Source organism: Lottia gigantea (genome assembly GCF_000327385.1).
Source record: "Lottia gigantea unplaced genomic scaffold LOTGIsca_13, whole genome shotgun sequence".
Taxonomy (NCBI): domain Eukaryota; kingdom Metazoa; phylum Mollusca; class Gastropoda; family Lottiidae; genus Lottia; species Lottia gigantea.
The window spans coordinates 1,551,350-1,565,525 of record NW_008707425.1 but is presented as its reverse complement, the minus strand read 5'-3'; the positions used below and the strand labels follow the sequence as shown (position 1 = coordinate 1,565,525).

Below are 14,176 nucleotides of genomic sequence, written 5' to 3'. Positions count from 1 at the left end.
GACCACCATACTTAAGGGAAAAGTTCTTGTTATTTGTTAACGACGTCGTTATATCGACAATTATCGAGTTCTACGGAGATATGGTGAAACCATATTTAAAAATTTAATTCGGAATATTTAAAAAAAAAAAAAAAAAACGAAAAATACTAACTCACACTTACAGAGTTAAGGACTACGCGGGGAGCTGACAGAACAGATAATTTTGAAATTTTATTAAAGATAACAAGTCCACTAAAATCACCCGTTCTCAGTTGGCCAGGATTCATGCAATCACAGTTTCCAGGCAGATCGACAGTAACATTTTTACCTATGATTGACATGAACCCAAGTGATATGTCTTGTATAAGCGGAAAGAACTGGCAATTGCAATTTACATCTACAGTCTGTACAGCAGATGCTACCTTATCTTGCTGCCACAGGACACAATTTATACTTGAAATCAGCTTATGTCTATCTCCAACAGATGTTTAGATGATTTAGAACAGAAATAACCAAAGGTATATTCCCAATTTTCATCCGGATACCATGTCATTCGTCGAAACGACCGATATTGGGCAGGCCTTTCAACCGATCTCATCATTGAACAGACCCTGATGCGTAGTGTCAAAACAACTGGTGGACTGACAAGAGGTAAAGGTATGTCTGAGGTACAGAGATTGCAGTGGTTGATGTCCATGCCAGCATGTGCGAGTGTAAACGCCGCAATTCAACAGTTTACAGGTACAAGCTTCAGCACCAGTCTTCAACATAAAGAACATACTACAGCACGAAGAGATCGTGACACCAAAGATACCAACACAATTTTGTCTTTCCTATACGAACGAAATCCATTTCGTCAAGATGAATCTGTAAGGAATATTGAAACGGGTGTAACCGCTACGGCAGAAGTAGATGTCCACCGAACAGAAGCAGTGGGGGATAAAATCAAACAATCTCTTAATGTGCAAAATGTGTTCAAGGTTCAATTTAAAAGAAGTTCTCAAGTTGTAACTATGAGTCCTAGGTCTGCTCTAAAAATCGACGGTTAACAAGTTGTCGTTAGCCCACAGTTACTTTTTCAGAGACTAATCACTGCTGCTGACGGAATGTTTGATGATTTAACGGCCATATTTTCCTACGAATCGAGTAGTTTTCCTTCATCTATATTTGACAGTTCTGGTTCTATGAGAGCAGCTCTGAAACCCCCCCTTGCTGAAGCTATCTGGTCGCTTGGTGATTGTTCTGCCCCAAATCTACCAGAGTCAAATGATGTCCGGTATGTTTTGGATGGTGGATCATTGCTTCATCGGATTCCATGGCCTCGAAGTTGCACTTTCCAGAAAATTTGCGAGATGTATGTTGACTTTGTCAATCGCAAATATGATAAAGCGGTCATCGTCTTTGATGGTTACGCATCAGGTCCTACCACTAAGGATGCTGCACATTTAAGAAGATCAAGAGTAGTAGTGGGTACCAAGGTTTCGTTTTCTGAGAGTACCCCATGTTCTTCAAAAAGGGATCATTTTTTATCTAATGGTGTGAATAAGCAAGCGTTCATCGATCTTCTATCCAAACATCTCGAGGAAAATGGGTGTAAAACTTTTCATTCAGATGGAGATGCTGATGTTCTTATTGTTAAAAATGCAGTACAATGCTCCATTGCCTCCCCTACTGTCCTTATTGGTGACGATACTGACCTTCTTGTTTTACTTTGCTTCTACGCTGATTTGGGTGCACAGGATATCTTTTTAAAATCCGAAACAAAAACAACGCAAATAGTAAAAATTTGGGACATCAAAAGGCCAAAATGTGTCTTGGGACAGGAAGTATGTGAATTATTGCCGTTTTTACATTCTATAACTGGTTGCGATACAACATCAAGACTATTTGGCATTGGAAAGGGTTCTGTTTTAAAGAAGTTGATATTTAACAAACATTTCCGTGAACAAGCTAAGCGTTTTGATGGTGCAGAAACAAAGTCAGATGTTATAACAACTGGAGAACAGATACTACTCTCTATTTACAACGGCCAAGAAATTGATAATTTAAACAGTTTACGCCATCAGAAATTTCGAACTAAAGTCAATACCCATATTGCATCCGTGGTCGAAATACATTCTCTCCCTCCTACCTCATCAGCAGCCAAATTTCACAGCCTGAGAAGTTATCTTCAAATCCAGCAATGGAAAACTGTCGATAATGGGATGAATCCTATTGATTGGGGCTGGCATCTTTCTGATAATATGTTTGCGCCAACCATGATGGACCAGCTCCAGAACAACTTCTGAATGTAATTAGGTGTAATTGCAAGAAAGGCTGTGATAATAGACGCTGTAATTGTCGAAAGCATGGTCTGGAATGCACATCTTCTTGTGGACATTGTAAAAGACTAAGTTGTACTAATTCTGGTAGTGATGAATTAGATACGGATACAAACTAATTTTCTGCCGGTGATCCTTGCTTACAGGCTTTTAAAGTAAATTAGACGTTTAGTAATGCATTTTCCTTAGCTAACCTAACCCATCCCACAAAAAGTGCAAATTCTGCCAGTTCTACCAACTGTACATATTTACACGATTGACTTCCTTTAAATTCAGCTGTTTCCATGGTAACACATTTTGGTTATTTCCTTCCCTTTTGATTTTCTTTGTAAACTTTTTAGAATGCCACATTTATTTCAAAATAAATGCTATGCCTTCTAGATCAATACTTTCAAAATCACCAAAAACATCTTAAGATAAAAAACGGTTACCATGGCAACACTGAATACAAAAGTTGTTTATTAATTATTCTATTTGTTCATTGTTGCGAATTTGTAATTAAGTCTAAGATGGATACTAAAATGAGTAAAATGCATGTACATTCGAAGTTATCCGTCATACGCATGAATATCAAAGGGAGATAACTATTGTGTATGACGTCACATAATTATTTCCCAAAAATTGGTTTGGTTTTTTTTTTTTTTTTACTCTCTTTACTTTACATTATCGAATTTAATAGTTAAATGAAATGATTATCTCTCAAATTATTAATAATTTAAAGCTAAGTGGTCCATATCTTCCAAACTCGTATTTTCATAAATTGATTCAATGTAGGTCTCAGTATTGTTGAATTTTTTTCAAGTTAGCATTGAAATATCCATGGGGACTTTTTTCTTGTGAGATATAATGTATTGTTGAATTCAAAAATGCTTTAAAAAATTCTTTTGCAATTTGTTTTGGGTTTGATGTTATATTATCATAGATTGACTGGACTATTTCTTTTGTAGGATTTTCATCATGTTACACAAAGATCACAATTGCTACAAAATTTCCAATAAAGCATACTACTAATGACATTTTGACTGTTGGAAGCGGACTGTTTTTGAATTTTAAATTTAAATGATACTACAATTGATTTGTCTACATGTGTTACGTGTAATTTTTAATCATGTTGAAGAAGAATTTTGAATCTAAATTTTGCTTTCCAACGCACTTTTAACAAATTTTATGAAGCAAATGCCCATTGTGCCATATATGTACCAAACTCAAAAAGAGGTCAAAAGTAATATTTTGAAAAAAAAAATTGCATATTATTTATGGGCGGTATACTTGATTTCGGGGAAGGGAGGGTTTGATTCTCCCAAATGTACAGGCCTAGGGTGGAGCAGACACTTTATTTAGAAATTAGGATTAAGGGTCTTGATATTGGGTTTTCTTCTGTTCTTATTCTGATCTGAAATTAGAAAAAATAACTCGCCCGATGGGCGAGAAGTATAGTATCTGTTATGTACTGATTGTTTTTAGTTTACTATGAACAATATTATCATTTAAGTTCTTATTTTTTGAATATGCAACTATCATTTTCTGCTTATAGACATGGGGGAATTTCTCTTGAAGGCTCTTATAGTGGGCATGAACTATCTTGCTTGCTCGATTGCTGGTTGTATTAAACGGGACAACAAAGGGTGCTATGCCTACATTATGATGGATATTTAGTCCTATAGGTCTTGCTGTATTCAATGTCTCAATCCAATGGGCCTCCCTAGATTGACGGAATTTGGTAGTTTCATCTTCGGGCAAGTCAATTTCTATACGCTCAATTGGGATTAGGGTGAGATCGTCTATTGAATGGTCGTCGAGGTTGAAATGATTAGAAACAGGCTTGTCTTTCTTTAATTTGATGTCTGACCTATGAGCATTAAAGCGAGTTCGTAAATTATTCTTAGTTTCTCCTACATATTGTTTGGGGCATTTCTTGCATGAAATTAAATATATTACATTCGAATGTTCACATGTTAGATGTTCCTGGATCGGGTACCTTTTATTCGTAGAGTTGCTAACAAAATAATGAGTTTCTGATATAAAGGGACATGTTTTGCATCTACTGGACAAACATGGAGCACTTCTTAACTGGTTGAAATCAGAAGATCTTGTACAAATTTGATGAAATCGTAAAACTTGTGACTTAATTATACCAGAAAAGGTATGTTTTGGGTGAAAGGAGCTCTTGTGCAAGAGTTGATGAGTATCAGTTTCTTTGAAATACACTTTAATATCCAGTTTATTTGTTTCTGCCATGGAATCTCCCTTAAAGACTGTGGTATCGAGAAAGTCTATGCTTTTGTCACTCACGTTTGCGGTTAGTTTGATAGAAGGATGGTGGTTGTTGAGAATTTCAAAGAATTCCCAAAACTGTTCGATAGAATAAGTCCAAACCATAAAAATGTCATCCAAAAAGCGTCCGTAAAAAAGTGGGTCAAATGGACAGAGGGGCAACACCTCACGTTCCCACTCTGCCATGAAAAGGTTTGCGTACGAAGGGGCGAATCGTTTGCCCATTGCTTTCCCTGAAGTTTGTAAATATGTTTTACCATTAAATGTGAAATCGTTTCGATTAAGACAAATCTCTAAAAGCTGTAGAATTGCATCGTCGGGTCTGTTTGGATCTGGGTTTCTATTAAAAGCTTTACGAACTGCCGTTAAACCAGTAGTGTTATCGATATTGGTATACATAGAAGAAACGTCGATAGAAATTAAAATAGCATTAGAGGGAACTCGAAGATTTTTTATTTTATTGACAAAATCGGCTGTGTCTTTAAGGTAGGCGCGATGTTGGCATGCTAGAGGTAGTAAGAAATGATCAATGTATTCTGACACTGCATATGACTCACTATCACAGTCAGATATAATCGGGCGGCCTTTAGGGATTTTATTCGAGATAAACCACTCCTTGGTTGGATTCTTATGGATTTTAGGCAAAGTGTACAAATGTCTCTCTCGACAATCAGGTTTGGCAGACAGATAGACATATTGTTTCTGTTTGAGATAACTAGTTTTGACTAAATCGGCAAGAACATTATTAATCATGTTAGCAGTTTCTTTGAAAATTGGTTTCGGTGAAATGGCATAATGTTTAGGATTATTCAGTTGATTCTCTGCTTCTGAAACGTAATCCTCCCTATTCAGAATGACACAACATGAACCTTTGTCACTCTTTTTAATAACAATGCTATCGTCTTTCTTAAGTAAGTTTAACGCTTCACGTTCCACTCGTGTGAGATTAGGCTTTTCGTGTGTTATGGAAAGGTTCACTGTTTGGCTATTCATACTCGCAAATGCTTTCAATATTTCAGGATGGATGGCGGCCTGAGGGGGTGTCCACGTGGATTTAGGAATAAACATTGTTCTAGCACCACGTGGGGGGTGGTTTCGAAAAAAATATGTGCAGCTAAGATTTCGTTGAAATCGTTCAATGGATGGTCGGAGATAATTCAAGTTAGCTATCTTTGGTGTGGGAATAAACTTAAGTCCACGGTCTAAGATTGAATGCTGAAGGGGTGTGAGAATTTTGCGGCTCAAGTTAACTACAGTTTGGCCTAGCGGTGGCCTCTCAGTATTTTTATCCCCAGTAATTAGTTTAAAGACTTACTCGATGCTTGAAGCTGGTGTATCCAAAACAAATAGATACTGTTTGCTGTTTCTGGAGACCAATTAAGATTATCAACTGTTTCGAATTCTTCTTCGTAGGGTGGTAAGATTGTTGTGCTGTTGATACTTGACTCTATCATCATGTTGTTGAGGGTGCTGAGGGTTCTGTTGTGCTTTCTTCGAGATTTTATTTGAAATGGGTATACATGTGAAGAGGATCTTGGAGTTTGGGAAGGTTTTGTTGGCTGTAGCGATTTATTTCTGGGCTTGGTTAAAGGAGGTCTTTGGTAGCTGATCTCGGTTGATGAGGCTTACATGAAGAATAACGGTAGTAGGTTTGGGATCATGGTCGTATGATTCCAGAATTGACTGTATGTGATGGATAACATATTTACAAACTTCAGGGACAGCTATGGGCAAACGATTCGCCCCTTCGTACGCAAACATTTTCATGGCAGCGTGCATATTTGTACACAAAAAAACAATGTGATTATTAAATGATCTATTTTCCAAGGTAAACTTGTAAGGTGAAACCTTACCGAACTATCTTAATTTAAGACAATTTGGGCACATTTCATTTTTTTTAAAACAAATATTGTATCTCATACAATATTTATTGAAAAAAATTGAAATCTATGCCTGAATTGCCTTTTTTTGGTTGTGTAAAAAAAAGTTCTAAACTCTACTTTCGGGCTGCGATTTCAATTTTTGAAATACGTAAAATATAATCATACGAATGACATTCGGGCAGTGATTTCGATCCTTAAATAATATGAATTATGAAATATTATTAAAAGGAGAATCGATCGGGCTATCAATTTAAAGAAATACAGTTATAGTATAGGATATTCGGGCAAAGATATGATTTAATTTTTAAATTCCAAAAAAATAAAAAATAAAATCGGGCCGTTCAAAAATTTTTTTTAATGCCTTGCCCGAAAAACTAGCCTTCGGGGCTGCGAGGGGGGGCGGCTGCCTTCCTTCAAGACTGCAAAGCAAGGTTACACAATTCAATTAAAGTTATATTGTACTTATGACGATATATTTAATTAATATTGAACAGCTGGTTTTTTCCTATAATTATGATGCAGATTTGCACAATATTTGGGGTTTTTACACATTGTTTAGAATATCAATGTTATTTTATGCATTATATTTGAATATTTACATTATTATGTCTATTTGAGATGTCTATTCTATGTTACCTAGAATTCAGGTTAATGTAATCCTGTAGAGAAACATAAAATGGGTAAATTAATAATTCGTTTCAATCCAGATTTTCAATGTGAAAAATTAGATACAACAGATTTGTTTACATACCACACGTTTTAAGACAGATGTTTCCAGGACTACCATTTCGTCCTGGGTTTTTATTGGCAACTCCATGCCTTCCGGTAGCTCTGTGGCAGATTTGGTGTTGTGAACAATGAAAATAATCTTGTATCTCTTTCTGAAATATTTTCAGCAAGTCTATTTGATGTGAAAATCTCAAATTATGGAAAGAAAAATATTCTGCACTTACTAAAACATAAACCTTCATGAAAGCTCTTGATTCAGCATCTTGCTATTTCCAAACGTTTTCAAGCCGTTTCATGTTTAGAGTCTACTCTAATATAAACTGATATAAAGTATATTCGTAAAATAATGTTGATGACATTTTATACAAAGCTAAAAGTGCAGATGTGCTTTATCAAAATGGAAAGTGCAGAAATATAAATATGTGTGTAATAATTTATATCAGTGCTAAAATAAATCAGCTGAAAATAATTATATATGAAAATAAAAATCATAACATGTTACATATAACAAAGAATATAACATTCAGGATTAAAATGATTTGCTGAAAACTTCCTGTGATAAGTTTAGCATGCCTGGTATTAATACAGTGAATATGATGTCTAAAATCTTAGCTATTCATTGTGTTGTTGACACGAAAAGAAAAATTAACCACAAAGCATGTTTATTTTTAAAATTGATAACTAATTAGTTTTTAAATTTGTTTAATAAAAAATGATAATTAAATCATTAAATGATTTATTAAATTTAAAAAAGAAATTATAATGCTGGGCTGTTTAGCCTTGATGCTGGTGATGGTGATGGTGTTGGTGGTGGTGGAGCCAAACGTGCCTTGGGCAACAATTTCCCTTCCTTTTCTTCCTCTGAAGATATAACTCTTTCACTGCAATAAAAGTTAGTGTTTATTTTCAGTAACTATAAAGTAGAAGTACAACCTGCAATACCGTGACCCAATTCTATCTATTTACACTGGTTGGTTTTAAGTGTCAAGATGCTTTCCTCAGGAAAAATTTGTTTAACTAAGCCTTAACTTGACACTTTTTGACTATCATTTTCAATTATTAACACTTCACTTAACCTCGTTCCAAACATTAATGAAGTTGATAACAAACAGTCACCCACACAGCAGCATACTTAATGGTAAGACTTAGATTCCGGTAATCATTTTAACAAATGTTGTCAAAAATTTCTGAAAACCGCTTTCATCATTAATCTAAGATTTCTACATGCATAAAAAGTTTCATCAAAATCGGATTTTAACTTTTCTATCAAATTTTAAAGCCAATGTTGACATTAGACACAAAGACAACATACATCTACATTATAATGCGAGTGAATAAAGATATACATACAATCTCTTTCTTTTCGATCTTCTAATAAAATCCTCATCAGATTCGCCATCTGCTGTCGTAGCCTCCGATTTCTTTAATTTATATCGAACAGCATTGTGAGATTCTGAAAGAGGGTTTAAAAATGATAGTTGGCATTTTCAAAAACAAAAATGTCTCATCAAAATGGTATCAACGGATAGTGTCTGCAGTTTCAATTGCATTCACAAGTTACTGAGGCTTCTTAGGACAAACTGTACATTAGTAAGGCTGACAAGATATAAAAGAACATTCATATTCTGCCGAATAAAAAAATTGAAGTAAAAACATTTGTACCATTTTGGTACAATTCTTTGATAGGAAACGAAGGTCAGTTAGCCCCTGGCTGGCACTTCTTAATTACCAATCCATTTAGTTTTGAGGGCATTCTCAGTGTGTGTGTGTGTGTGTGTGGGCTAAACTGAAGATGTAGTCCCAGCAAGCCAGCTGTCTGGTATGACAGCAACTTCTTTCGAGTCAACAAACTCCACAAGAATGAACATTGTAAGATTACTAAAAATAATCTTTACAAAAAAATGAAATTATGCACACAAAAAAAACAAAATCAGATAAGGAAATCACAGAGCAGTAATGGACTTTGTCTTGAATAAAGAAAAAATAAATTGAAATATCTGATATGTGATTGACACTTTTACATGACCGAATTTATTTTTAGTAGAATAAAACCAGTACCATTTCTTGGAAATCTCTTTATATGAGATATCAAAACAAACTGTGCTATACTTAGATTGAGAATGCACAACACCAAAAGATTTAATATATAACAAAAAAAACTCTGATAAGTTACAAACAGGTCATAAAATAAAAGAACTTAATCACAATAAAAGATATATCAAATAGCAATATTTATAATACATAGATTCTTACAAGCTATATGAAATATACAGTAACAACTTACAATAAACACCGGCAAAAACTTACTCTATGCCGTACTAAATTAATAATAATAATAATAATATTTATTCGTAACTAGTTTACATCACATAGTAAAGAAGTACAATACACAAGAAATTACTGGACCTAAACAAACCGATACTGAAAGTTATCCTAATTCATCCAAAAACAATGTATACACTGTATAAAAATTAGGAAATACCAAATTGAAGAAACTTGAATTTACACTATATACAATTTAGATGACAGTATAAACCATCCTACATGAACAAAATATTAAGGCAGAATGACCATACAGGTAAGAAAGAAAACAACTCAGACGGTCACTACAAAGCACAGAAAAGACAAGGTTAAAGGTTAGAATGAATAGAACTCAGAAACAAAGAAGATATACCTTCATCAAAATCATTAGGCCTAAAAATACCCATAAGCATAAGAACATGTACCATCAAAATATTTTGACGTCATAATCATTAATATACGACAATTTTTCACAAAAAAGTAATAACACTTTGAAATAGCAGCATTTTTAGAATTCTTTGAAAAAAATGTAATACTGATTATTCTAATTTCACCTCTTTTATCACAAATCACCCAAAGATTTTGAGAAAATATGTCTCATACATTTATCTTTATGAGTTCTAAATATTATGGTCAAAGCTTTGGTGATACGCCCACTTTCCTGATACATTTTCAGTGTATCAAGGACAGTCACCAATCTGTGTCAAATCATACCAAAAATGTACAAGATATTGTTGATTTAAACCAACACAAAATTTAATAAAATTCTAACATTAACTGTCACCTCTATTTTAGAATGCCAACAAATTTTGATGCGTTTTTTTAGTCAAGGGCAATAACTCAAAATCAGTTCATCGAAAGATAGCCAATTTCGAACCTGTCTAAGATCTCGTCACACCAAAATTTATTTAAATCGGATAAACACTGTGTTCACAAACAAATTTTGATGCGTTTTTCATTAATCAAGGGCAACAACCCAAAAATCGTTCATCGAAAGATCGTCAAATTCGAACTTGTCCAAGATCTGATATAAATGATCACACCAAATTTCATGTGGACGTATAAACATGAAGTAAAAATCTTTTACTATTTAGTAATGATTAAAGGAATAGAAACTTGGTAATCCTGATATGGCAAAAAACACATTTGGAAACAATATCATGCATGAAGCCACACTTCAGCTCACCAGACAATCCTGAAACAAAAAATATCATTAAATCTTTCGAATCTAGAGGATAATAAAAAAAAAAAGCTCTGTAAGGAAGAAAACGTTTCATATACACATATCTTTATCAGCAGTTGCCACTTGTTTGCCTATAATAATGCAATTGTTACCTTTCTTAACTGAAAAAAAAAATGTGTCTGATAAATGAATTTCTTAATACTGCAAAACAGTTTTCTGAATGACACTTTTTAAAGCCAGGGTAGTAAGAAGGTCTAGAAGAGAAAATTTTGTTTTCAGAAAGTCTTCTTACAACTTGTACCAGGGGAAAATTTGGTTTTCGAACAAGTCGCTTAAGTATCCCAAAAAAACTTTAAAATATGAAAGCAGAAAAATCCCCAAGAGGTCCAAATTTCTTGACATCCCGTGACAAATGTACAAAACCATGAACAAGCATATCTTTTCAATATAAATTTCAAAATTCTGAAACAAAAAGTATCAGAGTAGGTTAAATATGTCCTAAATAAAATAGGGCTTGAAAGACAATATATAGAAACAAATAAAAACATAAAATGACGGTAGCAAGCTGGTGATAATACCCCGTATAAACAAACTGGACCTGTATATAGAAGAAATTCAGTTGTTTTCCATCTATCAACTTCCTTCAGTGATCTACCTTTGCGAAGAAATTCACGAGGAAGAAATTTACCTTCCTCTATAATACTTACCTATAGTCTTTTTATGGTGTGAGCAGAAAGTTTGCAACATGCCAGAGGGCTTTTGACCCAAAATGAGAGAAGACGTTTCATGACACTAAGGTACACTAAAAGCATAAAATCTAATGGAAACTGACTTACCATTCCAATATTCAATTCTGTGAATGGAGAGGTTGCCAAGTGATGTTTAATTTGTGCCATTTCATCAAACTGTGCATCAGTTCTTAAATCAGAATCTATATCTGGAAAAGTGATTTTGTTAAGATGCTCACCTGTCTAGACACACTTGTTACATCTGAAATAACCACTGTGTCCTTTTACTTGCTTTACATAAGCTCAAGCAGGAGTCTCACATATTACACAAGATATACTTACCTTGAACTTACTAAAGAAAAAAAGAGTCATTCTCATGCCTTTTCATTTCATTAATGAAGGGAAGCAATTAACAATTTACATTGCTATCACCAACATATATACCAATCACAAAAGGCTCTGCAGTGTATGGCAATAAAAGTCTGCCCAATATTGGCCAAAACTGAATGCTGGAGCTCTTAAAAAGTGGGAGGCCATCAATGTTTACCTGGATGTTTACCAGATGAGAATCAGTCATAAAACATTGTACATTATCAGAAATTTGATCCCTCAATCCTGCCTCAACTCCAAAATGGTGATAATGGCCATCACAAACTTTATTTACCTCAACATTTTTTACAGTTTGGAACAATGTTCTAGGATCTTTCGGTAGTTGAGGATGAAATAGTTTCAATGCACCTAGCAGATCACGCATTACATTTACAGTGATACTATGCTTTTTTGACCAATCCGCCAACTGTATGTTAACTGCCAGTCTTATTATCGGAATCTACAAAATCTGTTACGAAAGAATCGGTGTTGTCTCTTATTTGAATTTGAAGTTGTAGATATACCTGAAAAAATATCTGATGCCTGAGCATCATCATGATCTGCAATAGAAATAATAGAATTGAAACTAAATATGTTGTGATGTGAATTTATATCTGAACCTTCTAAAACTGGAGAATAGGTCTACTATGTTTTGTTCCAGTTTCAGCCATTGGCATAAGACAATCAGTTTCTCAACCGATTTGTCTTGAAGTTGAAAATCCTCGCATGCAGGCTTATTATAAATATTTTTCATATGTTTTGTAACATTTGATCTTACATTCCTGTAAGTCTGCCAAACAGATTTAGGCCTGGAACTGGAAAATGCCATATCAATGAATAAACTGAAAATAGTGAGGACAAAAAAAAAGAAAAAACAAAGAAAAATTGAAAGGTTGAGGGCATATACAAGATATCCAGGAATAATCTATAATGAATAAATGTTAGATCTAAAAGTAATGAAAACTTGGCACTCACATAAATCAGCCCTTTACTTGTAATAAAGATTTATTTCTTTTCAATTCTGTAAGATAAAAATTTAACTATAAATATTTGATTCGATGCTGATAACCAATATGGCTGAAAAGAAGCGCGTAAAGTTACGTCGTTCCGCAGTTTACACATTATTTTTTTCAAATTCGAAATTATATTTTCAAATTCAATATTATTTTTTACAAATTAGAAATTCAAAAATAAAATAGTGTCGTTTTTGAGCTCCCGTACTACACGCCATAAAATCTTAATAAAAAAATATTTCTTTCTAGGAAGGGAATGCCATAAAAAAATCCATAGTATATTTTTCGATTCAATGGATGTACTTGATTTCACACTCAGCAAACTATTCGACGTTTTAAAAACCTAAATTTGTAGACTCGTATGTTTCAAAAACATTTTAAAGAAACGTTATTTTGAAAAACGTTTCTGTCAACTTCCAACAAACTGTCCTTGACCTTTTCATTAGGATATTTAATGATTTTATTGAAGACTTGTAATTTAGTTACAATTGAATGACTGTTTTAAAGGGGTATTCCGCTTTTTTGTAAAAAGTTTCATTATCAAAAACGTCGTTAATTATACCTTTAAATGTTTCTGAAGTATGCTAATTATATCTATGTATCTTCTTGATCAAACTGAATTTGTTTTAAAAGGGTTAATTAAAAACGGAGACTAATTGTTAATTAAGCAGTTTTAGTTTTGGTAGTTGGCATTGGCATTAGAATAACTGATATTATCAGTTGAAACCTTTAGAATACATAGGAGACATTCTACAATTAGGCGTTTATTTTACTCAAATCCGTACAATAGTTTTCTAAATCTAACAGCTTCCAAACAGCATAACGAACATTACGTAATGTTTTCAAATATTTTTTGCGTTTAAAAGTTAACGACCGGATTTTGTTCATTAAAATTTTCAAATACGTTAAATGGTACATTTCTCTAGATTTTGGTGTATAGTTTTCACAAATTTGAGCAAAAAAATTGTTGATCTTCAAAACAAGCGGAATGTCCCTTTAACATAAGTAACAGCTTCTAGGAGCTTGCCCGAAAACATGCATTTTTACCAAGCAGGAGTAGGACTCGACAAATTGATATATAATTAAGTTTTGTAAATGGGACATCATTGAATTTACTAATTTCGGCTTCTCTTTGAAAATTAAACATGTCATTGTTTTTCATTTGCAAGATTCGCGTGTGCTTGAGACGAAATTTGAGAGTGCGTATCAAACTAACTGGACTATATATTTCAGCTATTTCTCAATGACTATGCACATATCATCAAATCACCTATCTATCCACTATCAAATGCCGATATCTTCCCAATATCAGTATCACGTCAGTTATGATAGAAATGTCCATATCGGATGTCGGTCGTGAACTAACAACGACCCCATGTCGGCAAGATTTCGGTTT

The 14,176-nt window shown here is 33.7% G+C and overlaps 3 protein-coding genes across 3 annotated transcripts; 1 reads left to right on the top strand and 2 right to left on the bottom strand.

Annotated features, from left to right (window-relative positions):
• Positions 1 to 593: 593 nt before the first annotated feature.
• LOTGIDRAFT_157147 (hypothetical protein) lies at positions 594 to 2,267 on the top strand (the record flags this gene model as incomplete). The annotated part of the gene is made up of 2 exons (XM_009048924.1): positions 594 to 959; positions 1,062 to 2,267. 2 exons carry the CDS (start codon positions 594 to 596, stop codon positions 2,265 to 2,267), a joined length of 1,572 nt encoding a protein of 523 aa, XP_009047172.1.
• A 9,167-nt stretch (positions 2,268 to 11,434) lies between these two features.
• On the bottom strand, positions 11,435 to 11,626 carry LOTGIDRAFT_79308 (hypothetical protein; the record flags this gene model as incomplete). The annotated part of the gene is made up of 1 exon (XM_009048923.1): positions 11,435 to 11,626. A coding segment is annotated over one exon (192 nt), but the record flags the coding sequence as incomplete, so codon positions are not given.
• Positions 11,627 to 11,807: 181 nt separating this feature from the next.
• Positions 11,808 to 11,975, bottom strand: LOTGIDRAFT_111295 (hypothetical protein; the record flags this gene model as incomplete). The annotated part of the gene is made up of 1 exon (XM_009048922.1): positions 11,808 to 11,975. One exon carries the CDS (start codon positions 11,973 to 11,975, stop codon positions 11,808 to 11,810), a length of 168 nt encoding a protein of 55 aa, XP_009047170.1.
• Between the last annotated feature and the right edge of the window lie 2,201 nt (positions 11,976 to 14,176).